This window comes from Nannospalax galili, unplaced genomic scaffold (genome assembly GCF_000622305.1).
Source record: "Nannospalax galili isolate Female #2095 unplaced genomic scaffold, S.galili_v1.0 scaffold380, whole genome shotgun sequence".
NCBI classification, from domain to species: domain Eukaryota; kingdom Metazoa; phylum Chordata; class Mammalia; order Rodentia; family Spalacidae; genus Nannospalax; species Nannospalax galili.
In genome coordinates, this window is record NW_008348568.1 from 7,008,230 (window position 1) to 7,036,004 (window position 27,775).

Below are 27,775 nucleotides of genomic sequence, written 5' to 3' on the forward strand. Positions count from 1 at the left end.
GGGCATTTAAACTCTAATCTGTCACTCTGTTCACATACTGTATGTATATGAGTTCATTCAGCTGTTCTCAAATTTTGACAAATAACTATTATAATTTTCACTTTATAGATTATAAAAATGACTGCTCAGGGACATTGAATGTCTCAAGGTCACTCTGAATGACATTGCTGAGACTCAAGAAAGGATGATGGGTTTCAAAGCTTGAGCTTTTTACATGGTCTCTGGGGTCAGACTAAGAAGTAGGAGACTAGCAATGTAACTTCAGTAATCTCTGCCCCCATGTATGGGTGTACCTTCCTCTGCTATAAATGGAGATGCACAGATAAAACTCAAACCTCCAGGGCAGGGAGTGAATCAGGCATGAGGTGGGAGGAATCCACTGCTCTTTCTCCCTGTCCGACATTTTGAACATTCACCTGCCTCACAGGAGGAGGACGTGTTTGGCATATTGCTTCCACATACGTGCAAAATGAAATTTCCCAATTACTTAGTTACATAACCACCTCCGTCACTCTGGAGATAAATAATTACACATTTTCCCACCAGATGCTGCTGCACAACAGGCGTCAATGGGCATTATTCAGTCTTTATTAAAAATAGAGGGCCTCTGAGTCACAAAGGAAACTGATGGACGCAGGAGCAAGTCCAGGAGTGGGCTGGGTGTAACCAGGATGTACAGGACTCCCCATCCCCCTCACCCCTCCTGATACTATAGATAGACAGCTGAATGATGCAATCCTGCAGAACGCTGCCTGTACCACGGGGAGGCAGGGCACAGAGACAGAAGAACCAGAGACTATAGAGCATTTGGGCTCCTGTTTCAGTCTGGTTATTTCTTGGCTTTGTGACCTCAGGGGATTTGAATTTTTGCTCCTGTCTTGGAAACAGGTGGATGGCAGTACATTCCCTGTTTGTGTCATAGGCTTATTTCCAAGATAAAAATGTTAGTAGCTAACAACTTTGGACACACATGTGTAAGCCACTGTGATAAATGTATCACAGTTACAGCCCATATAATACTCTAACAACCTTATGAAGCAATCTGGTATTATCATATGTATTTTATAATTGAGGAATCAGAGACTGAGAAAGTGATGTAAATTGCTGAAGGTCAAATATCCACTTAGTGGCAGAGCTGAGATTTGAGCTCCAGCCTATGCCTACAGCTGTTACAGTTATGGGATGCAGTTAAGCAATTTCAAAGATCTCTGAAAGTCAGAAAATACCAAATGTCATAAATTATCAGGCTATCAGGAAGCACTTATGTACTTTTACCTTACCCATCATCTTAACAGGCTATCTGTTCTCCCTGGACAGATGCAGAATAGGATATATTGAATCAGATGAGGGCAAGAGGTAGAAGTTGGCTAGGCAGTTTAGGGTAAAGACCCCAAAAGAAAAATGACCACTTTATTTCTTAGCTGAGAGTTGGAAATTCCCTTAGATCTGGTAGTAAACTGAGGTCAGAGATTCCAGAACCATCTATCTAAAGATGTCTCTGAACCCGCCATACCTGGAGGCTGGGGATGCCAATAAGGGGGTCTGTTTTTATCATTATCTCTCTTTTTCCTTGACTAATAAATACCCCATTCCTGGATTGAGGACATGACCTCAAGGAACCTGGACACTTGGAATAAGAACTTGACTGACCAGGTCATCCCCCCTCTCCCCTCCTCCCTCCACTAAATCCTTATTAACTCCTGGGTAATGAGACTCAATGGAATTCCACTCTGAGGGACCATCCTGCTTTACAGGAGCTCTGCTTTCTCTCTGCTAAGCTCCCTATAATAAAACTCATCCTCTGTGGTCTGTGAATTTCATTCTTTGAATTTGTGAGATAAGAACTTGAAAGCCTCTGGCTTGAGGTGGCTTTGTGGCCATTGACTTTCTGGGACCCTAGCCTCTCAAGTTAAGCACAACAGAGCTGAGAAAGGCCCTGTCACCCCCAAAGACACCCTGCTATTCCTTATCATTGGAAGGGTACCATCTGAGGGAGGGGACAGAGATAGGGCATAAGGTAATTCATTATGGTGATGGAGAAGACACCTGTACCATTATGGGATAAGGACTCTCAGAGTCTGCTCTGTCAGCTATGCCTTGGAATTTCTGTCTCTGACCCATGTAACGAAATGCACAAATATTTTTCTGTAGGGTCACCTCGGTTGGTTCAGAGCTCTCAAATGGGAATGGGTTATATTTTGCTATAATTGCATTGCAGACTGAGAAGTTCTCCTTTATTAATGGAAGCCCCTTTAGACCTAAGAGGTAGGATACCTGTGCTCAGGGACAGCCAGAGGGACCTAAATACAAGAATTCTAGCGATGGCTGGACTTTGGCATTTAGCTTAGTGTTCCATCCTAAATTCAGCAGAGATGCTAAAAAACAAGTCAAAGTCACACTCTGAGGTTGAATGCCTGAGTCAGAGTGTTTGTATGAAAGCAGTGTCTTTGCTCTGCTCCAGGTTGGTGAAGGGAGAAGTGTGGACTTTGGTGACAGAGTTGGATTTGAATTTTAGTTCTGTCACTTAATTCCATAGGTTGACTTGATCTTTAAAATGGGTGGGAAAATAACTCTAGTCCAGGTTGTTGGTAGGATTAAATGAGGAAATTGAGGTACCCAGTTGGAGACTGGAAGTTAACGCTCCCTATTTCTTTCACTTACCAAGACTTTACACACCTTTTTTTGACTGCATTGTTGCTTCCCCTGTTGTTTCAAATAGTTTTATATATGTATATCTAAAATCTTAGGATTTTTTTTTATATTTCATTCTTAGTTTCCTAGGGTTTGTTACCTCTCTGTTTCCATGGTGATTTCCTAGGGATAGGTTTCTATTTCTGTTCTGGTTGACAGTTTTCTTGATTTGCTTTCCTTCCTTCCTTGTAACTCTTTTTTTTTTTCCCCCCCAAGTGCTCACAGACCAAAGAAAGATGGTCCAGGATCCAGAGCAGAGCAGCAAGACTAGAGGGGCATGGTTTCTATCAGGGAGCAAAAGTGTGACTAGGAGATTGCTGTTCACAGGTTTCAGTATGCCCAGAGAGAGCCTAGTTGTTTCTGAGATCAGGCAAAGCCTGCTGGGTGAAGCCTTTCATGGCACTCCCAGGCAGAATCATTCCCTTTCTTGACGACCCTAGGCAAGCTTTGTTCTTCACACAATGCTTTTACATGATTTAGGGCTCACCCTCCTCCAAGAGACTTTAGAATGGGGTTTTATATGTCCTAATAATTCCAGATCCTGTTAAATAATCAGGGCTTAGAGAGAGAAGAATCAACATGACAAACACGCTGTCTAATCAATCAGGGAAAATTGTAAGATTCTTCCTATGCTGTTGTGGTTTGAATGTGAAGTATCCTCCACAGACCTACGTGTCTGAACACTCCCCAGCTGCTGTGGTGATGTTTGGGAGGTTATGAAACTTCTAGGCGGTGGAGCCTTTGTGGAGGAATTGGGTCACTGGTGGCAGGCCTTGAGTTTTGATATCCTGACACCATTTCCTGTCCACTCTGCTTTTTGATTGCGAATGCAATGTGACCAGCTGGAGTGAATGCCTTTTCTGCTATGATGGATCAATGAATCCCTTTTTAGCTGTAAGCCCAAATAGCCCTCCCTCTCTCAAGGTTCTTCTTGTCATGTATTTGGTCACAGCTATGACAAAAGTGACTAATGCACATTCATATAAGCCTATGTGTGCATAAGACAGAACAGAAAAGCTATGTGTAATAATCTCAATAGATTCCTCACTATAATCCTATTTGGGTATTATTATTTGATTCTAGAGTTGAGAAAACTGAGGCTCAGGGAAATGAGACTTTTTCCAGGGCTACACACAGGTGAAAAGAGCTGGAACAGAACTGTGACTCAGCTGATCCTCAAACCTGAGCATTCCCTGCCGCAGTGCACGTTTTCTAGTAAAACTCCTATCAGCCGATGGAATTGGGAAGGATGCCAGTTTGTCTCAGCCAGAAATTGAAAGCTCTTTTATTAGGATAGTGGTGTTTTTGAGCGAGATAACCTGAAAGGGCACTAAAAACATTGTTTATCAAGCTGTCTTCTCCAGCTTAGCTTCTCATTAAGACTCACAACAGTCCTTTGCTGCAAAGAAGAGAGACACCTAGCAGGGCAGTTTTATGGCAACAGTAAATACCAGGTAACCATGGGTAGCTGGAGAAAAATTTGATATTACCTGCTGTCCATGGTAGAACACAGCAAGGAGGAACATGGCCATCAGCAGCAGGGACGCCTCTTTGGTCCCCAGGAAATCTCTGTGGGAAGAAGAAAGGCAAAATGGCAAGGTGACTAACATCCAAGAAGGGGCTTCAAGGAATCAGGTTCAAACTGGAGCGTGATGAGGAAGAACAAATGTTTTCTGAATACCCACTATTTGATAGTGGCTGTCCTGAGGGTTCATGTCTCCTCAGTCAGAAGCCAAGGGATCACCAACCCTATGAGGCCAACTAGGACAGAGCTGGTAAGATGCTGAAGTTTAGCATCCAGATAATATGCTCACATTAATATTAATAACAACATCTCTATTTACAGAGTAATTTTTCTATATTTCAAAAAGATTTAATGCCTTTTCATCACAAAAATTCCTGTGGAGGGAAACAAGAATTCAGTAATCCTTTGTAGGGGCATGGATGGGGCCCAGGGGGTCTTCAGAACTGTTGTATGAAATGCACAAAACTCAGTAAAAATATTAAAAAGGTACTAACCTATTAAAGAAGACAGTGTAAAATGCTTATTGTGTGATGGTCTTTATCCTAAGCTTTCATGCTCAGATTCTTGTATCTTTTAATTTCTATAGGAATTCTTTTAATTTTTGTATCAATTCTATGTGTGGAGGACTGCTGGTCCTGTTTTATTACTTATGTCTTTTAATGAGGGCTTTGTTCTGTATGTGCCTTTCTTCCAACAAGATTTGTGGGTCACTGGACTGGGATGCTCTGGGCTCTTTAAAAGACCAAGCTGAAAAGATCAGTGGCAAGGGGACATTTAAATGCTGATATGGCTTCCATACACAAAGGACATTCAGAGGAGGACCAGGAATTCCTTGTTAGGTTCTGAATCCTTTCTTTCCCCCTGTTACTCCAACAGGAGGCTTCTCAGGACTCTACACCAGAAGGCCAAAGGGTTGGAGGGAGCAATGCTGGACTGTGATCATGGGTCACATGTAGAAATTGCTGATCCTGTTGAAACATTTTCACTGGCTAAAGAAAAAAATCAAAATAAACACCCATTTACAAATCAGCTCTATGCATGTTGTGATGCTCCTTATATCAAATGGTGTTCCCTTTCTTCTGCTTCTTCCTCTCAGGCTTCTCCTCATCTCTTCACTTAGATAACTGAGTCAGAAAAAGAATCAAAACCAGGAGCTGGTCCTTATCAGTCCCCTATCAATCCACAGCCAAACCGATTCTGCCACCAAAATATATACCCATTGAAACCACATTTCTCCATACCCACCTTTATCGTCTGAGAGCAGCCATCCTGATATCCAATAGTTTCCTCAAATTAACCTTCACAATCTATTTACAGTGTTGCCAGAATCTTCTTACCACTAAAACCCAATCATGTTATCCCCTTGTTTAATGTCTTATGAACCACAAACACATATACTCAAGAATCAATCAGAAGTGACTCTGACGTGGCTAAAGGAGACTGCATGGCCATGAAGGATTAGATGGTACAAGGCTCAGGGACCATCAAAAAGAGTGAGTGGAAAGAATTTAAATGCTGGAAAATGGGGAGATGCTCTGTGAAATATTGTCTCTTGAATAAGATATATCTAATCAATATATTGACTCACAATGGCTGTGGTCGTCTGCACGAGACCTGAACAAGATCAAGCCAGTCTAGATTCCAGCTTGAAAGGAGGAGGCTTTCCTAGGACGCCATCCCTAACTGAAGATCTGTTGGCAGTTGATGACTGGTGAAGGAAGTAGATGCATTTTTTGGGTGTGTGTCACTGCTGGTAGGTTACCCATGCCCTGTGGGTGGCCTCATAGCCGTTTTCATATGTTCAGCTCTAATTGGACTAGATTTGCTATTAATAGCAACAATAGTAAAAAAGGACATGGAATTTGGAGGGAGATGGGCTGGTGGTTCCCAGGAAAGCTGGAGGAATGTGGTTTGGGGGGGGTATATAAAATTAAAAAGTATTATATAAATATATGAACTTTTCAAGGAATAAAAATATTTTTTTTAAAACATTAAAAATTCCAAGATGAGTATATCACAGGTTATGTGTTTTTACCACAAATCACAAAATGATAAAATAAAAAAAGAGGAGATCGTGTCTAGAGTGAAGAATCTAGGAAGTACCAACCTGGGTGCGCTTTTATCCGGCTTTTCTCTCACTGTTCTCGCTAGAAATCAGCAGGTGCCAAGGGCTCAGAAGAAGGGAGGCATAAGGTCAGCTTCCAACACCAACTTCTCATACAGCTTTATACTAAAATATTCTTCCATCTCATAGTGGGTAAGGAGCAGTCTAGCACACTAGGGTATAATAGGGACTTAGAAATGTGCTGTGCTGGATAGCTTTAGTGTCATCTTGACACACCTGGGTTGAGAGAGCCTCAACTGGGGAATTGCCTCCATAGGACTGGACTGTGGCCAAGTCTGTGGGGCATTTTCTTGATTGTTGAGTGATCTGGGAGGGCCCAGCTCACTGTGGGTGGTGCCACCCCTGGGCAAGTGGGCCTATATTGGATAAGAAAGCAGGCTGAGCAGGGGCCAGGGGAGCAAGCCAGTAAGCAGTGATCCTCCATGGCCTGTGCTCCAGCTCCTGCCTCCAGGTTCTTGCCCTGAGTTCCTACCTTGGGCTCCCTGATGAACTGTGACCTGGGAGATGTAAGACAAATAAACCCTTTCCTCCCAAGTTGATAGTGGTCAGAATGGTTTGTCACAGCAATGGAGAAACAAACTAGGACATGTGCCTTCTCTTGGGGAAGTGTTCTGTGTGTGGGGACCAAGAGAATAAAAAAGCTGCAGGAGTTGGAACAAGATTCAAAACTGTGAGTTCATTTTCCTTGGAGATAAGATGCCAACAGTAGATCTCATTATTGTTTTTTCTCTTTAGTCCCAGAGAACATAATTGTTGAGCATTTACTGTATATCCATGCTGTGACACAGAAATGAAGAAGATACATTGTTACTGCTTTCAAAATAGTCTGATAGGAACCAAATATATAGATAATTTTATAATTAGGATGGATCTATCCTTGTTGTGATGGGACTATTTGAGAAGAGAAAGTAACAAACTGAGGATGGATGTTAAGCGGAAGATTGAAGAATGCTGGGATAGCATGCAGATCGGGGGTGGGGGAATCTCTGTGACCCAAGAGGCCTGAGGGCTGAGACAACATGGTGCTGGCAAGTCTCAGGAAAGGGAACTCAAGACGCCAGGTCTGAGGGGAGAAGGATCCTAGTGAGCCAGGCAGGCCTGAGCATTGAGATGGTAAGGGATTTACAGACACCTTATTTTTGACAAAGGGGCCAAAATTCACACTGGTGAAAAGACAGCATGTTCAACAAATGGTGTTGGACTAACTGAATAGCCACTTGTAGAAGAATGAAACTGGACTCCTATCTCTCACCATGCACAAAAATCATTTCCAAGTGGATCAGGGACTAATCAGAAGACTTGATATCATGAGTATGATAGAGAAGAAAGTAGGGACACACTGGAACTTACAGGTACAGGAAAGGACTTTCTGAACAGGCATCCTGTACCACTATGCCACAGTCATTAAATCCAACAATTGACGAATGGGACCCCATGAGACTAAAAAGATTCTGTACAGCAAAGGACGTCATCATTTAAGTGAAGAGGCAACCAAAAGAATGGGAAACAGTCTACCAGCTATACCTCTGACAGAGGATTAATAGTTCTCAAAAGGTGAAATGTAAATGACTGAGAAATATTTAATAAAATATTCAACATCTTTAGTCATCAGGGAAATGCAAATTAAAACCACTTTGAGATTTCATCTTACCCCACTTAGAATGGCTAAAAGAAAGCACTCAAACAAACAAAAAATCCAAACCAAATAAGAACAAAGGCTGGTGAGGTTGTGGGGGAAAGGAACTCTTATCCACTACTGGTGGGAGTACAAACTGGTGCAGTCACTATGGAGATAAGTGTGGAGATTGCTCAAAAAAACTAGAAATTGGGGCTGAAGAGATGACTCAGCAGTTAAGAGCACTGATTATTCTTGCAGAGGACCTGGGTTTGATTCCCAGAACCCACGTGGCAGCGAACAACCATCTGTAACTCCACTTCCAGGGATCCAACACCTTCTTTTAACCTCTGCAGGCATTGCACGACATGGGTGCACTCAAACACATGTAGACATTACACTCATACACATAAAAAATTGTAAAAAGTTAGAAACCAATATATCATATGATCCAGCCATACCACTCATGGGCATAAACTCCCAAATTGTCCATTCATGTTCATCGTTGCTCTATTCACAGTAGCCAGGAAGTGGAAACAACCTAGATGTCCGTCAACTGATGAAAGGATAATGAAGGTAAGGTACACTTGCACAATGGAATATTACTCAGCTATCAAAAAGTGAAATTATGAAGTTCATAGGAAAATGGGTAGAAATGGAAATATCCTGAGTGAGGTAACCCAGACCCAGAAAGACAAACATCATATGTTCTCTCTCATAGCTGGATGTTAGATTTGAATTCTTAGACATTTATGGTTCAATTGGAAAATCCAGATGGGGAGGCTTCATGTGAGGGAACATAGAATGCAGTGATATAAAGAGGGAAAGAAGAATAATAGAGTAGGAAGGATTAATTGGGCTGGGGAGTGGTAGGGTGGGGCAGAGAAGGACACAAGAGATGCGTGACTGACGCTAGAGGCCTTTCAAAGAAGCCGTATGAAAGCCTCCCACGTTAGAACCTTCTTACACTGTATAAATATACATTATAAAAGATTTAAAGGAGTTACTTTGTAACAGGGAAAGGACCCTTACTAGATACCATAGGCTAGCAAACTAAATGCCCAATGCCACGGATGGACTCTCACTTTTGAAACTGTTGACCAGAAGTCCCTAAGATCCTTAAATAATAATGATCATTGCCCCTGCCCTTAGGCACCCACTAGAACTTGACAGGAAGACCCTACTTCTGAAGATACTACAAACATGAGCTGTAGGAAAAAAGGGAGAAATCATGCCGGTACTGACTTCATCTTTACTGACTAGCTTTCATAGTGTGGAAGGTGCTGTGCATGCTACTGGAAAAGAAAAATTATTAACCTTACCTAGCTGTGAATCCTGAGCTTCAACAACAAATGGCCTGGCAAGATATGACCTCTCATGCATTAGCGGTATGAACTTTATGGGAGCAACCCATCACTTTCTACTTGGACTTAAGGTCTGCTACATAAGACAGAACCCATACCTGACATTGGTATCAGGCCTGGGAACATGTGGCTAGGTAGGCCACAGGTCATAGGTGAGAGCCTAGTCCCATTATTCTACTAAATATATGTAGTATTAAAGTGACTCCCAAAGACATGTTATACCAATAGATTAATGTATCTTTTAACTCTCACCAGAGAATCCTCCTTATACAGAAGATGGTGATAGCACAGAAACCCACAACTGACCAAAGTGCAGAGAATAAGAGACTGCGGAGTGATTATCCTTGAATTGGGCACCATTAGCTTCCAAAGGCAAATGGACCGTTGTGGAAGGGGTAGCAGAAAGATTGTAGGAGGTGGTGGATGGCCATAAGGAAACAGTTTTGCAGACAGCTGGGAAGTTACTCATATGAACTCACAGCAACGTGACATCATGCATAAGTACCATGTAAGCTCAAGTCAGACAAAATCCCAGCACAGATGTGTGGGGAAGTGGGTAAGAAAAGCCAGCCCTACCTAAGGAACTATTGGAAATGGGTGGTTGTTGGGAAGGGGGGAGTTAGTCTCTTTTAAGGTTGTGATTCTTGGTATGTTAACCAGGCTCCAATGGATGGATCCACACTAAAGGATACATATGCCTACAGAGACATCTCTCTAGCTCCCTCATTCTTTATCTTTACTGTCATCTAGTTCTCTAGTCTCTAATGTTTATATGATGTATATATATGAAATTGAGTAGGATAGTAAGGTAGGTGTGGTGAAGATAAGGGAGGGGATCTAAAATATATTGTATGAAATTTTCAAAAATTCAATAAAAAAAGAAAAAATTAAAAAAAATCATACTGATGCCAGGTGTGGCGGCACACACCTTTAATCCCAGCCCTCAGGAGGCAGAGGCAATCAAATTTTTGTGAGATAGAGGCAAGCCTGGTCCACGCAGTGAATTCCAGACAGGCTGGGACTAAGAAAACCCTGTCAAAAACCCCCCAAAACAAAAGGAACAATAGCAATAAAACACCAACACCCCGCAAAACCAACAAACCAACTAACCAACCAAACAAACAAAAATTTAAATTGGGTGGGAATCAGGGGGGAAGGTGGGGAGAGGGAGCAGATCTAAATGCCATCAAACTATATTGTATGAAAATCTCAAAAATTCAATAAAAATGCAAAAGATGAAAAAAAATGCTGTGGTTTTGCTACAAGCCATGCATCTTCTTGGACAGCTGATTTATAAGCCCTCCAGTCTCAGAATGAGAAGCAAATATCACATGTCATGTTTGAAGTCACATGAAAGTTCAGTAGGAGAGAGGACTTGAGTCTTTTGGTGTCAACAAGAGTGCTGATGTGAAGAGTTGGACTGTAACTCATATATTGGAATGTAGAGTCATCCATCCATCCATCCATCTATCCACCCATTATCTACACATCCACCCAGCCACCCATCCATCCACCTACCCATCATCCAGCTACCCATCCACCCACCCATCCACCCACCTGTTATTCATCCACCTAGTCACCCACCCATCCATCCATCCATCCACCCACCCACCCACCTATCCATCCTTCACCACTTTGATTATTTAGAGGATATGTACATTTCAGTCATATTCTGTCTCTGTCTCTGTCTGTCTCTCTGTCTCTGTCTCTCTGTCTCTGTCTCTCTGCCTGTCTCTCTCTCTTTCTCTCCTTTCTTCCCTTCCTTTCTCCTTTGTTTTTTGGGAAGATTTAAAAAAATATCTATATGTATGTTTCTAAGTACGTGTTTGTGCTTGTGAGTGTAGTACCCAAGAGAGTCCAGAAGAGAGCCTCAGATCCCTTGAAGTTGCAATTACAGGCAGTTGTAAGCCACCCCATGAAGGTGCTGGGAACTAAACTTCCATCCTTTGGAAGTGCTAACCTCTGAGCTATCTCTCTAGCTCCCTCATTCTTTTTCTTTACTGTCATCTAGTTCTCTGGTTCCTGATGTTTGTGGGGTGCTAGAAAAATCATTAAAAGTATGAACTCTGAAGGAATCCCAGGCTCCTAGCTCAGCACTCTTTTTCACCACTTGTTTGACCCTGGACAAGTCACTCAGTATCTCTGAGTCTCAGCTAACTCATCTGTGAAGGACCTCCTTAACTGTGAGGATAAAATGAACAAGCATGGTGAACTGCTTGGTATGGTTCCTGGTCCTTTCCTTCTCCTCACCCTGTAAAGCCCCTGCCACGTAATGTTGTCCATGGCAGTGCTGATTTAAAGGATCATTTGTTCACAATGCTTCATTTAAATGGGAAATGTCCTATGTTTAGAACTTCCCCTGGGATATGTCAGTCTTTCCCAAACTCCTGCTCTGCCTGGCACTTCCTCTTCTTTGTGATGCAGAAATCTTATTTCAAGCCCAGAAATTTATCATTTGAAACACATTTTCAAGAGAAAATACAAATAATTTTTGAATCATTTTGCAAACAGTGATTGCCTGAAAATAGAAGCATGACTGGACCAAACTCAGAATAAAAGTGAAAGAAAAGTATGAATAATTTTGGAGTGTTTATCTGAATTTCATATAAAAAGCTTAAATAGGGACTGCAGCATATGAATGATAATCCGACCAAGTTGAGAAATAGCCCAAAAGAATTTTCATATGAATTTTGAAGTTTTCTTTTAGCTTGTCAGATTTTTTTTAAACATCCAGAGAGCCAAATGACTAAAATCTATTCCATATTATAATGTTTTGCTGAATGCTGTGTTTCAGGGACTTAAAACCAAGGGCATTTTGAGATGACTTATTTGTTTTAATAAAATCACTGAAGCAGAACTCTCATCTCTGTCAAAAGGAACATTGTTCATTGAAAACACATGGAAAGTAAGGGAATTTTTAGGGTTATGATAATCTTTGGAGATCATTTTTATCTGATGTATCATAAAATTAATATTTGATTTGAGTGTGATTCACTGATGAAATATTTGTGCTGATTGTGGTGAATCTGGAAACCCGAAGAGATAGCTTAGCATCCAGAGAAAACAATGATTAATATTTTGGAGTCCATTAAATGTCATTTCTGTTTCTTCCATGCAAAAATATGTTTATACATTGAGAACTGCATGACTCATATTGTTTTGTAAGCTACTTTTACACTTAATATAGATTATGATAATAAGCCTGTGTAATTAGATGCATTACAGTTCGTTTGAAATCCATTCTATTCTGTACTGTGTATAATACATATATAACAAATACCCTTTGCAAGTCTTTTATTTTACAACTATGTGACTGAGGCACTGAGAGACAAGGTCATTGATTAAAGTCACACAGCTCTCTTGTGCACACTGTCATTATATGAACCCACATTGCAGATGTCAAATTCAGAGCTTTCACTACTGACTATTAACCTCTCTGAATTTCTCGTTAGTAGTTCCCATTTGCCTCCATGAGACTTCCAATAAACCACTCTGTTTAAATTTATTTTTATTTTGGTGCCATGTTATGATGTACCTTTTTGCAAGCTTATTTTATATCATATCTGAACCAGTCACTTACACTTCTTTCTTTTTTAAGTGTAATTTTTTAAATTTTGAGATTTTCATACGTAAGTACTGTATTTTCATTATTTCCACCCCTTTCAGTTCCCTGTTAACTCTTCCCATTCCTCCCCCGACTCAGTCTAAATTTCTTGTCTTCTTTTGTGGTTATTATTATTACATACACATATATATGTTCACACACACACACACACACACACCATGCACTGAGTCTGTTAAGTGGTGCTCATGTGTGCCTATGTTTAGGGCGGCCCACTTGGATACTTCTTGCTGTCTTGATCAATAGCTAAGAAGCTGTTATCCTACCACGAAAATACTTGGACATCCATGTTCACTGCTGTCCTGTTCACCATAGCTAAGCAATGGACAAGCCTAGATGTCTGTCAGCTGATGAATAAGCAATGAAAACGTCATGAATACACACAGTAGAATTTTGCTCAGCATGAAAGAAAAATGGTATGAAATTTGCAGTAAAGTGGATGGAACTGGAAAATATACTGAGTGATGTAGCCCCAGCTCAGAAAGACAAACACTTCATATTCTCTCTCATATGTGAATCTTTACTTCAAAGGTTTAGCCTTCTGTTTTTAACCTAGAGTGCCTTGTAGAGGCCAGGAAGCTAGGAAAAGAGCACTGGGGGAGAGGCCACTAAGAGAAGTGGGATGGCACAACACATGGATATGGAACTGGAGTTGGGGCTACTGGGAGTAGAGAGACATAAGGGGGCTGGGACTGGAGGGGTGGCAGAGATGAGGGCTTTCAGATTAATCAGAATTAAAGATATATGAAAAAGTTACATAGACTCCTACTATTTTTGAGCTCAATTAAAAAATAATTAAAATATAATATAATTAAAGAGGGTTGGAGAGATGGCTCAGCAGTTAAAAGCACTGGCTGCTGGGGCAGAGATCCTGGGTTTGATTCCCAGCACCCAAATAGTGGCTAACAACCTCCATAACTCCAGTTCTAGAGAAATACGATGCTCTCTTCTGATCTCCACAGGCATTGCACGACATGCGTGCACTTATGTACATGTAGGCAATATACTCATACACAAAAATAAAAATTATAAATAAAAATATAATTAAATGGAAAATACTTTGAAAGGAGGTATACTATATGGTTGGATAATTTTACTGCTAGAAGTCATAGATTATTAAACAAAAACCTAACTGCCAGATAGGGGATGCTTCTTTATGAGTTGGTCACAGAGGCTTCCCAAACAGTACAGGTAGTTGCTGTTGGTTTCCAACCAGATCAAGATGGTAAGACCCTATTGTTGAAGATTTCATCTACTTTGCCTGTAAGATTTAGAGGAATAAGTCTGGAACTGTGCTGGAAGCTTATCCCCTACTGGTTGGCTTTCATGGTGCCTAAAGATGTTATGCAGGCAGCTGGGGAAAGAAAATTCCTCCAGAGTCTTTCACAGCTGTGAGCCTCATGAGCTACAATACCAATTTCCAGGCACAATGTGCCCAGTGTGTGCAATAGTGGTGTGATATTTATGGGGATAACCAACCACTTCTGATTACTTCTGATTAGATTTTAAGCCTGTTCCACAGGAGGAATTTGTGCTTGGTACTGTAAACCTGGTCAATAGCTAATGACAGGGGAGACCATAGACCTTGGAGGAAACCTGCTATTGTTTTGCTATATGACTATGTCAAACTTATCAGTATTTATATTTATACCCATAGATCGATGCTGCTCTCAGCTTTAGTCAGAGAATCTTCTGCTCCAAGTACTACCTGGTTAAAATGCAGAGAACAAGTGTCAACTGAGTGTTCATCCCTAAAGGGGACCTTTATATCACCTGCTCCAAGGCTCAGGGAGCACCGCAGAAGAGGGTTGAAAGGAATGTAGTAGCCAGAGAATGGGAAGGAGTGTAGAGAAAAGTGGTCATCTGGCCATGGCGTGGCTACTGCACCTGTGAACTCACCACAGCAGTGGCTATCTGCTTAAGACCCACACAGGCTGTGATGAGCAATGGTCCATCCTGGAGGGAAAGGAGCTCATGAGGCACAATTGTTTTCTGAGGAGCGACAGGCAATTAACATCTGTTGGAGTAGGATAAGTCACATTCCTCAGCGGTGTGGCCACTGGTAGGCCACCCTTGCTCAAATAAATAACTCTCACCCATACTTGTGAGGCAACCCTAATCAAATGCAATGGGCCATAAACAAACAAACAAGCAAACAAACAAACAAAAATGAGGAAAAAGCACTGCATTGGGTACATGCAGAAGGCTGAGCATGGAAAGAGGTTGGGAATGACCTCATGATTATGATTACAGTTCTAAACATCATACGTCGAGTAACTGAGACCATCTAGATAGTCCCTTTCACATAAAAAGTTGGGGCTTTATACATGAATGGGAGCCTTCACACTTCACTTGATGATGCTATCAAAGAACTTCAAACAGCAAACAGTAACACTGCCCCCTCCAAAAATATTGTGATCTGCTTGAGTTCCTAGAGCTAATGGAGTGGTGGGGACTGACTGTCAACCAAGATGTCTGTGACCTTCTTTCAGTAGTTATGATGTCTTCCTACATACCTTATAACCCCCTTAAGCTCCTAAAGCACATAAATGATGTCTTATTTGCACTGAATTTTCAAGGCATAGCCAAAGCTCTCAGCAGAAGGTGCAGTGTATATTAAACAAAGAGATAGATGGGAGGATGAAGTCTATGCTATGCTCCAGGAAAGCTGTCTGGCTTTTGTCCTACATGTGAGTACTTCTTGGCTGTTGGCTTCTCATGTCTACCTTGATCTACCAAGTGGATAGATAGGATAACCTCCACACTCACACTTTTGTGGGGGCAAGTACAGAATAAAAATGCTATAAGAACTTTAAAAGACTCAAGAATTTTATGATGGTGTTAGAAGGGTATTAAACCAAGCTTGGGACCATTCCGATTGCAAACAGAGATCAAAAGGATGGCAATTTAGGTCAGAAGAAATTTGTTCCAATGACTTATGGCACCTAGATTCTGCCAGCTACAAATTTCCTTGGTTCTCTCCAAATGCTCTTTCCTATGTAATTTTTCTTGACTTCAACTATTCCAATTTCTGTTCACTTATGAGAACATCTGTTAATTTTATGTTTGAAATGTCTTCAGTACCTAACACTACTAACATAGTCTTGCATGTATGACTTGAGTAACCAAGTAGCCTGGAGACCTCTAAGAAACTCTACTCATGCTGTTTTGCCTCCAAATGCCAGAGCTGAGAATGGATAAAGTCAGGAAACATGGCTGGGGATGGAGCATGGGGTGGGGAGGGCAGATGTGCATGGAAATGAAGGACAGAGATGCTACCTGTTGTGTTTGTAAGCACCTACCTCATAACAACAGGTATGTGGTAAATCTTGACAGATTTTGTTGGAGTACAGCAAGTGATCTTGATGCTCCTCTGGAGGCAGAGGAATATGATGAGTCCCTGCTGTTTCCAGGAGTCAATGTGGATATTGGGAAGAGACCATTTCCCAAAAACTGATGCTCTTAGTAAACAGATGCTGCTTTCCCAGATTAGCAATATGGCCACTGGTGGGCAGAAGCAAGAGCCAGAACTTAATTGTAGGTCTTCTGACCTGTGTTTCAATGTGGGGGTAGATTCCTGTATTTTGCCTATATTTCAACAAGTCAACAAGGCATAAGTAGTACAGAAATAGACTTTTCTGATTTTCAGGATGTATAGCCAATAAAGCTACGAGAGGCTAAGGACAGCAAATGATCTTGAACAAGATAGAAGCTTAGCCAAGTAGAATGACATTAATTGCGAAGCATTGTGCTTAAGTCCAAAAGCAAATTGTGCTAATAGAATGAGGAAGCACACAGTTTAAGGACAACAGTGACACAAAATCATTAGGTTGTAGATGAGAGTAGACTTACTGGGAATGAATAATGTTGTGTGATTCCAAATGACTAATGCTTCTATTCAGGCACTCTTTAATATTTTATTCCGCAAATTTTAACTGGACACTTATTGCCAGATACTCTTAAGGGCTGAAAATATGAATATGAGGGATGGTCCTTTCCCTCTAAAGCTTCTGCTATAATGGAAGAGGAAGGCCTGGAAATGAATGACTGCAACATGGAGAGGTGACTGCAGTGCTAGAAAATTATTCACAAGGACTAGAGAACGAGGAATGATAACAGGCTGTCACCAAGGAAGCTGTCCTAGAGTTAAGTCTCAAGAATAGTGAGTTGGAATTCTGGAGATGGACACATCAACACTGGGGGAGGTACATGTAGACAGTCATTTTGGAAACAGCATGTGATTTCCCCTAGCTAGAGTACAAGCTACAAACGGCAACCTGTGCAGTTGTAGGAGAAAAGACTGAAGAGGTCAGTACGGGTCAGATAAATGCGAGCTTGGGAATCCTCAGCAAACCAGTTGAATGTTAAGCTTCTAACAGGTAACAGAGTGTCACTGAAGGATTTGAAGAAGGAATATGAATTGAAAAGATAGTTTGATGTGGGTTAGATGCTGGGAGACCAGTTAGGGAACAGAAATCCTGAGATGAGGATGAGGAACTTTCTAGAATATTATGATTTATAGAATGGGGAGGTCATATTTAATAACAAATGTTAACACAAGTGCTTACTTTATGCCAGGCCTTATGCTGAGTTTCCATGATCAGATGTGATCCTTTTTACATTCCTATACCATAGGAATAAGAGTTACTCTTGCTCACTAATGAGAGTGACGGGGCTTAGAGAGGTCGAATCATTCCATACCTGGCTGTTGGAAGAACCGAGGTTTGAATCCAGGTAGTTTAACTCCTGAATTGGTACTCTTATGCAAAACACTATAATGCTTCCTGGATATGGATGCTGAGGAAGATTAGTATCTACTGACTGACATGACATTAGGGATAAAAGCTCTCCCAGTTTTTGGACTCAACATTATCTACTGAGACAGGATGTCATGGAGGAGGCTTGATGAGCAGAGTGGGAGACAGAAGCCTGAAGGACTGGGACCGTCCCAGTTGAGAAGTGGCCAGACTGTCCCACTCAGGGTTTTTTGTGACTGCCACATTTTATAACCCACCTGCTTTTCCCAGGAGCAATCAGGAACAAACTTCTGAAATGTCCCATCAGCCTGTGATGGTCAACAGGATGAATCTTCTGATTCACTGTCTTGTACTGTAGCTGAGATTGAAGGCCAACTGAGCCTTTCATTTCTTCCTAATTTACTCATTTTGGTATCAGAGAGCGAGAAAAACAAACATAACTATGATGGATCTTGAGCGAGGAAACAACTCAAACACTTCATCAGCCATTGAGTTTGGGATTATCGCTACTCTCATGACATTTACCAGAAGTTACCTTTCCTGAAGACCTCTGAACCAAATTTGGTGAACCTCTCTCCTAAGAAGTTGGAGGGACTAAGAATGATCATATATACTTATTATGTGACAAGGAATTTTTTAAAAAAAAAATTTATTATTTTAATTTTAATTTGTATGAGTGTATTGCCTGCATGTATGTGAGTCCACCCATGTTGTGCAAAGCTGTGGAGGTCAGAAGAGGGCTTCGGATTCCCCTGGAACTGGCGTTAAGGTGTTCATAGCCACCATGTGGGTGCTGGGAATTGAACCCAGGTCCTTTGCAAGAGCAGTCAGTGCTCAGCCACAGATTCTCCTGAACAGTTTGTGAACATTCAAATGATTGCTCCCCTGTGTGTGTAAAGTGCTTGTTTGTTTGTTTAATGTATATGAGTCCTGTGCCTACATGTAAGTGTACCTATGTGCAATGCCCATGGAGGTCAGAAGAGGGCGTCAGATTCCTGAACTGGCGTTACAGACAGTTGGTAGCCACCATGTGGGTTCTTGGAATCAAACCTGGGTCTTCTGCAAGAGCAGTCAGTGCTCTTAACCACTGAGCCATCTTCCAGCCCCTTCTGAGATTCACAGTAGCCCTGCGACAGAGCTGTGGAATAAACTTGGCTCCCCTTCATGTCCTGACTTTCAGTCTAACTGTATGTGGTGGCATCAGTCTCTCTGTCTCTCTGTCTCTCTGTCTCTCTCTCTCATCCATTTGAGGACCCAGCAGGAATTTTGCCATTTATAAGTAAGGAAAAAAGCCTTCACCAGGAACCTAGTGGGCTGGAATGTGCACCCTTAGTCTTCCCAGCCTCCAGAACTGCAAGAAACGCTTTTCTTGGGTTTCTGCTGTTGAAGCCAATCATTGTCTGTGATATGTTATGATGACAGCCCTAGCTGACCAAGAAAGACCAGCTGTGTACTGTACTTTACCTATGGGCAGACAGAGGTCCAGTGATGGAAAGTGACTTTCTAATAGAGCAGGCTGGATGGGGCTTTAAGCTATTGCATGTGCCATTAATAGTGCCTCCTTTTGAATGAACTACATTATGGGTATTTTTTTTAACTACAAAGGTGACCTTCTTCATTTATACAACTTTCCCTCTTTTTGTGCTCCTCTGCATGATCCTGGGACAAGTGCTGCCACTAATCATGTTTCTAATTTGGAACTAGTCTGACTCTCTGCGAGTCCTGGCAGCATGACTGGAAGGATTTTTGGTGTTATTTAGAAAAGATGAATGTGGCATTCATGATGGTGGAGGTTCCACCTAGGAAGACCCAAGCTCCAGTGCAGATGTACTGTTTCCTGGCCACATAAACCTAAGTAATTGGTAACCTCTCTTAGCCTTCTTCAGAACGTTTCTGCGATTAAATAGGGCAAAACACATAAAATCTATGACATGTATGTATAACAAATTAGTATCTAGAAATGATAAAGAACTGTTATATCTTGTCTATTGTGAACATTGATGGAACGAATACGAGAGCAACTGAAGTATATTTTAAAATACAAGTGGATAAAAAATGTGTATATATGTATATACTCACAAAGGAATACTATTTATCCTTAAAAAAGGACACTTGCCATTTGCTACCACATGGATGAATTTGTTAAGTGACATAAATCAGACACGAAGAACTAGATGCTCTCATTTAGATACAGAATGTAAAAATGTTGAACTCACAGAAGTACAGAGTAGCGTGGTATTTACTGGAACTGGGAGTGGGTATTGGGAATTGTTGGTCAAATGATCTAAAGTTTCTGATAGACCAGAGGAGAAAGATTCACTTCTATTGTACAACATGGTAATTATAGTCAATAACAGTGTATTGTATACTTGAACATTGCTGAGTGATTTTTTTAAGTGCTCTCACCATAAAAATAAGTGTCAGGCAAAGTATGTGTAATTAGCTCCATTTGGCTATTCTACAATGTATTCATCTATAAAAAGTCATGTTGTACAACATGAATATATATAATTTTCCTGCCAATTAAAGGCAGAAAAAAAACATCTTGAAGTCCAGCAAGAAAGACATTAACAGTTCCATGGAAAATTTGGCAAAAAAAATGTTCTGGAAAATTTCCTGGCAGAATATGACCTGGAAATTCAGGTCAAATGGTCAAGAAATGGTCAAGAAGATGCACAGACTTATTTATAATGAGGAACTGCAAATAAAAACAGTGAAGTAAAATGCAGTTGCAGGGCTGGGGAGATGGCTCAGAGGGCGAGGTACTTGCCACACAAGCACAAGGACCAGAGTTTGGATACCCAGAAACCGTGTAATAAAAGTTGGGCAGGAATGATGGCTGCATGATGGTATGATCCCAGCATGCAAGAGTCAGAGCTACTTAGACTGGCCAGAATCAGTGAGCTCTGGGTAAAGCAGGGTGCCCAGACTGAAGACATTAGATAGCAACTTTGGATTTCTGCATGCACATATACACGGGTGTGCAGTTCCACACGTGCAAACATGTATACGCACGTACACACAAACACCAAAATGTAGTGCCATAAATTCAGCAGTACTTAAAAGGGGTAGCCACAGAATGGGTGAGAATCGAAAGCAACAGGACAGTTACAACAAGAGGAAAAGTGTTTCAGCCACTTTGGAGAGTAATTTGGCAGATAACCTACAATTCAGCAAGTGTGTTTTTGTATAAAGCCCGAGGAGACAAGTGCAGAAAAAACTAGTAACATCCTGAACATCTATTAATAGGCCAAAGGATAAAAGATGTTTGATATTTTGACATTTTATTGCATGTATGGACCCCAGGCAAAATGAATTAGATCTGCAGATATCAATCTATGTGGATCTTAAAAAGACAATATTATATGATTAAAAAAGAGTGTGATGATTCATAGCTGCAGACAGCTAAGTATATAGTAAAGTCATAACTGGAAAGGATATGTATTCAGTGTGCCAAGATAAGGAGGTTGCTCAGTGGTTAATGCCCTTGCTATGCATGTATGAGGACTGGAGTTCCCATCCTCATAACCCACATAAATGCCGGGTGGCCGTGGTAGCCAGCCTGTAATTTTAGTCTCAGAAAGTGGAGATGGAATTCCCCAAGGCAAGCTGGAAAGAGTAGCCATATCAGCAAGTTCTGGGTTTGATTGAGAGACCCTGCCTCAAAGAATAAGGTGGAGGAGTGACCAACAGTGATTCTTGACATCAGTCTAGTCCTCCTCAGGCACATGCCACTCACATGTGTGATGTGTGTGTGCACTCACACACAGTTGCATACAAACACATGTGAACCTACACACACATACATGCACATCAAACACATCCATGAAGGTAGAAAAAGAAAACAACACCCCCCCATAAGATTCTTGGGAGGGAGAGAGGAGATGAACACAGGGAAGAGAATTTGAATATCTGATATGTTTTGTTCTTTCACAATATGGAGGTGAATGTGGCTGCTGTCATGATCTATTTTTGGTGGTTGATTCATAGATGCTTATGCAAATTTTGTACATATTTTTGGAGGCTTTTTGGGTTATCTTGGTCTTTTTTCCTCTCTGACTATTAGAACTTTATTCTGGCTTCGGTTGACATGAGTGCTTTCTACACTTGAGCCCAGTCAGCCCAGGATTCAATGCCTGGTTCCTTCCAATATTTCCTGGATGAAGTATGGTTTCATAAACTGGCTGTTAAATGGGCCAAGTGATGTCTCAGGAAGTGCATTCAGTGACTGAAGTGTGTCCAATGGGGAAAGGAATGTGTAGGCATCAGAAGACACATTCTTTCACCTCCCTGTACTCTGAGACATGTTTCCCATCCCCACTGACACGTCTATTGGCTGAGTGAGTGGATCTTCCAAGACACCAGCTGAATCTCTTCACAACTGAGCTGGCTGCATCAGGAGACAGCTTGCTTTTGCCTCCACATTCTTCTTCCTTATGGTGTCCATTCACTTTCATTGCTCTAGAGTTGTATTAACTTGTTAGCCTAGCCTTGGGCCCTTTGCTCTAAGGGATCTGGACTTAGACTTTACTTTTTTCACTTTTTTTCTATATTTTAGAAATAAAAAAAATCAGGAAACAGCTCATTCTGCAGTGGCTGCTGCTGTCAATATTGTTACAGCTAAATCAAAATCAGATACCACAGGCCTTAGAACTATTAATGTTGAAGAAAGCATAAATTATTAGGTATGGGGGAAACCTGAGCTATTACATACTGTTTAGTCCAAATTTTAAACAATTATTATAATTAATCTATATTTAATAGACTGAAAACTGGGTTTTTGCCTGGACTTATAGGCCGAAGAATGCTCAAGCAGAGACATAAATCAATATGCAGCCAGTCCCTCAGCTTCAGTAACTCCCTCTATCACTCTCCCAGCAGTTTCATTTCCTGTGGCACCTGGGCACTTTTGAACACTATGGTGGGTACTTACTCTCCACTGTGGTTCACGTTGTCATAACGCAGAAAAAGACCTGCGTAGATGGTCTCAGTCAGCAGGGCGTAAATGGCGATCATAATTAGCAGCACAGCCAGCTTCAGGACGGAGTTAAGCCGGAGAAAAACTGCACAGGTCACCATGGCCAATACTCCAGTGAAAACGAAGTACTGTAAACAGAGAAGGAAGGTGGTCAGACACCAGGAGACTCTCTGAGGCTCCCTCTCCTAGTCCTGAATGCCCACAGGCCTCATTAGGAAGATGTTTTGCTGAACCTTTCCCCTGGGACATTGAGTCCTCCTACCAGCGGAATTCAATAAGCTCTGACTTGAACTATTCATTCGCCCACCAAGTCTCTGCTCCCTCTCACTGTGAATGGCATCATCATTCACATTATCTCCAAAGCAAAAACCCGAGTCTCATCCTTGATGTCTTCTTCCCCATGGCCCTCAGGCAGGCCATCTGAAGTTTGCAGGCTCTGCTCTACTCCCTTAAAGATCTCACCTCCAGCCTGCTTCCTTCTTTACCTTCCCTTTACCTTGCTTGCTTTTGTTCTCAGGGACAGCTTAGATTTTTTTTTTAAAGAAAAATCACATTTATTTATTTGCCTGTGCACGTGGTGTGTGTGTGTGTGTGTGTGTGTGTGTGTGTGTGTGTGTATGCACGTACCATGTGGCAAAAGTGTGGAGGTCAGAGGATAGCTTGTGGGAGTTAGCTCTCTCTTTCCATCATGTGGATTCCAGGGATTGAACTTGGGTCATCAGGTTTTGTGACAAGTGCCTTAACCTGCTGAGCCATCCCCCTTCTCTTTTTATTTTTCATCTGCACCTGTTCTTGGACTTCATCTTCACTGAACACACACTTTCATTTTCTACCCAGTATCTCTTGCCACCTCTATTCCATGCATAGGAATCACTTTACTGACTCGTAGGGCTTAGCTAAAATGCTACTTTAAAGTTGAGCCCTATGGAAGTGCAAAACCATGAAGTATGAAAGATAGCAAGGCCCTGGAAAGCACCAGAGCATCTCCTTTGTCCCTTTTCTACCATGAGTGAATAGTTGGGGGAGAGTGGGAAATGGGAGGTCAACAGGAAGTTGCAGAAGCATCAAGGCTTTGTGACGGGGCGGAAAACCCCTCCACAGATCTAAAACTATCACATACATGTTTTCTATAACATGGTAGATTCTGGACCCAATGTCAGCACCAGGTTTCTGTCAAGCAAAGACAATTTCTGTGCTCAGGGAGACAGATGTGGCCCGGGGTTGCACATTTGGCATTATTCAGCTGAAGTTATGGCTGTGTGAAAAAGCACTGAGAACATAAAAAAGAAGACACAGAAAGTAACATGTACTGACTGCCATGTTTAGGGGCTGGGGGAGAAAGGAAATAAGACTAGTGAGTGGGAAGTTGAGGGGGTGACACAAAGAAGAGAGCTGGAAGAGAGCAGTTAAAACCCATGAGAACAAAGGACAGAAGCTGCTGTTACCACGGCTTTCAGAAGAGCATTTTAACAACAGCACAGGGAGGGTTTTCAATAATTAAACTGGAAGGCAGGATTCAAAATTGCATACAATACTATGATTGCAATGCAAATATGTATGTTTTTGTGAATGATTTTCTTTTGCAGTGTATGTTGCTGTTACTTTAGCGTGCGTTATGAAATGGGGCAGCGAGTTGAATATCCTGATGTGGAGTGAGCTCTTACACCCCTGTGCATTCTGTATCCTGCATAATAATGAACTTCCCAGTTTCTTTTGAATGTTTTCATGATAAAATATAATAATGCCAAGATTTGTATGAGAGGAGACCAGTGGAGTGTAATATTAGGAGACAAGGAGGACGAGCGGAAAAAAGGACATGAGTCAGGAAAGTTCTAGTATACAAAAGATTTTTCTAGTTTCAAATCCATCAGTTTTTCCACCTGGTGAATATATGAATTCATCTTTCTGTGTAACGAAGTAGCAAAAATCATTTTTCCTTCCAAAAGACTCTAACGTGTTATTCTTTTGATGTAGTGACTGTGAAAGTTGGGCTTTCTTCTTAATTTCATTAACCATTAGTACAATAGGAATTAGACAGGGCTAGTCACTGAATACATTTATCACACTGACCAAAATATTTTTCAGAGAGTTGATCTTCTTCAAGGGAGTGATGCTAGATATGCTGAGCAGGCTCCGGTGGATGAATTCACACCAAGAGACATCTGAGTACACAAAATTGACTCCAAAATCCTTGACATATATGACAGAATGCGTGAAATCCAATGGGTAGGCTATGGAGGGGTGCAGATACGGGTGGGGTTCCAAATGTGATTAAGATGTATGAAATCCTCACAAATTCAATAAAATATACATTGTAAAAATTTGTTTTAAAAACTATATCAAATTATTATATTATTGTGATATTTAATATACAAATTGTATTGCTATACTTAAAGTATGTGGACAAAAAGAGAAATGTTAGGTACTGAGCAAAGTTCCCAGTTATTTTTGGTAGAAGAATGGGGCAAACTACACATTACTTTTTCCTTAGAAAAAGGAAGATGAGACTCAATAATAAAATCATTTTGATCATTAGAACTTTGGATACTGCAGTGCACATTGACATCTTAGTTTCCATATGAGGAAAAAGAAACCAAAGGAAATTCAGGAGGCAGGATGACTGTGGATAGATGTACAGTCACAAAAGATGTGGCAGTGTGAGGCTGACTAGACCCTATGTTAAATGAACTCAGGGTAAGACAGGGACCAGTTTTTGGGGGATGACTATACCCCAAGGATGAGCTAGTAGAGGGCAGTTGTGACGGTTAGAATCACTCAGTGGACACAGTCTACGCAAAGCACTCTACAAAGGCTTTGTATACCATGTCTTATTCAATTGTTGATGTGATTTAAGGATAGGTATGCTTCTTTTGCCAATTCTGAAGTCCAGGGGAAGTCTATATAGTACTTTTCTATTCTGATACTCAAGGCTTTCTTCTCTCAGATGATACACTGATCTGGGAAATCATGAATAAATGAAATTCCTCTAAATCTGGAAGATCTGGAATCCCATGACTTGACAAAGTGTGGAGGGGTGAAGTATCTGGCTCTGTCTGCATGAAATAAGCACTTTACACATTAAAATACGCCTTCATTAATATGTGGTTTTTAACTAAGAATCTACTGTGCACCAAAAATTATGCCAGAATGGAAGGCACCATAATCATGTTAGGACATTGTCATGATATACATTTCCTTGACAATATGTAACATCAAAGAAGAAGAATTTTACACAATGGTTACTGAAGAAGGAATTGAGTATCTACACACACAACTCAGACATTCTGAACCCTCTGTGCCCATTTGGTTGCTCCCTTCTTCCTTGGTTGCTCCCCAAATCCCATGGCATCCTAAACTCACACAGCAAGAAGGAGAGAAACCAATTTCCAAAAGTTACTATTGTTCAAGGGAATAATCCAAGCATACAGAATCTGATTCCTAGCTAATTCAGATCATGGGGCAAGCAGCACAGTGAGGGTACACAGGCAAAAACCAAAGTTGCTCTCCCTGACCATCAGCCTGGGTTCCCACATATCCAAGGAATGAAGGTGTCATAATTTTTGAGTCACCAATGGTGAAAGGGGAGATTACTGGGCCAATACTCTAAGCTGCTTACTGGGATGCATTATCTTAGGAAAGAGGCATTTGTGTGTGTGTGTGTGCACGTGGCGTGCATCTGTGCATGCATGCATGCATATGTAATGTTTCTTGTGCCTGGTATTTGTTATAGTTTAGGAAAATTTAGATTTATAGTTTTCTTCAAATTTGGGAAAAGTTGGTCATTACTTATTTAAATAAGTTTTCTTCTCTTTGGGGGGAGGGGACTTCTAATTATGTATACAATACATTGCTTGAAATTGTACTTGATGCTGGTTTTGATTCTTATTTTATTTTTTAATTTATTTTGGACACTTCTGTGGCCAAGTCACCAGTTTCACTGTTTTTGATTTGCAATGTCTAGTCACACTAACTTCCTTCCAGTGAACTTTCGCCTCACGCATTTCCAGATGTTCAATTTAGACCTTACACCTATCTCTTAGGGCTTTGAACATCTGGAATACAGTTACAAAAATTATCTCATCATTTATGTTTGCTGACTACACATACACAGCCAGCTCTGCCTTTATTTCTGTTATGCAATCCCCCCTTCATTATTTACATTTCCCTTCTTTTTAAAAATATTTTATTTATTATTTTTATTTTTTGTGTATGACTGTATTGCCTGCATGTAGGTAAGTGCACCCATGTCGTGCAATGCCTGTGGAAGACAGAAGAGGCTGTCGGATCCCCTGGAACTGGAGTTACAGACAGTTGTTAGCTTCCATGTGGGTGCTGGGATTCAAACCTGGGTCTTATGCAAGAACAGTCACTGTTCTTAACTGCTGAGCCATCTCTCCACCCCCCCCCCATTTCCCTCCTTTCAATGCTTGATAATCTTCAGGCACATTTCCCTCTTTTCATTATTTGCTTATCTTTCACTAGATACTAGCCATAGTGACGTGACTTTGTTAAATTCTGGATGTTTTTATACTCCTTTGAATGCTCTTGAAATTCATTTTTGGAATTAATGAAATCACCTGAGGGTAGCATCATCTTTTTGGGTCTTACATTGAGCTTTCAACAATGGTGGCTGTTTGCACAAGACCCATGCTGACTTAATCAGACAAAAGCCCAGCACAGAATGAAGGATATGGGCAGTGGGTCCCAACTCTAGTCCAAGATCTGTTGGCAACTGATGACTGTTGGGCGAAGGAGAGTAGATCTTCTCCAAGGGGGTGACTCTAGATAGGCTGACTAGGCTCCAAGGAATGAGGGCCATCTGGGAACAAAGCTTGACTGGATCAGGCGTAACATATATGCATGAAATTCAATGGGGGGAGACTACATGAGGGTATGAATGGGGAGAGGGTGTACATTTGATTAAGATCTATTATATGAAATACACAAAAACTCAATAAAATACTTTAAAAAATAAGAACCAAAGTAGTATATAATCTAGGAGTAATTGTTTAATGCAACTGAAGTAAGACCCCCTCCAACTGCCAAGTGTCCAGTGGATTGTGACTTGTTAAGTCAGTGGGGGTATAAACAGTGTTTT

The 27,775-nt window shown here is 41.2% G+C and overlaps 1 protein-coding gene across 3 annotated transcripts in view; it reads right to left on the reverse strand.

The window, feature by feature from the left end:
* Adcy8 (adenylate cyclase 8) overlaps nt 1-27,775 on the reverse strand; it is a 289,342-nt gene that overhangs the window by 35,742 nt on the left and 225,825 nt on the right. For all 3 annotated transcript variants that reach the window (XM_008845490.2, XM_029569544.1, XM_008845491.1), the window contains 2 exons: nt 22,633-22,805; nt 4,182-4,260 (listed from right to left, as the gene is read on the reverse strand). In XM_008845490.2, coding sequence (XP_008843712.1) covers nt 4,182-4,260; nt 22,633-22,805 — 252 coding nt within the window. The remainder of the gene's footprint in view (nt 1-4,181; nt 4,261-22,632; nt 22,806-27,775) is intronic.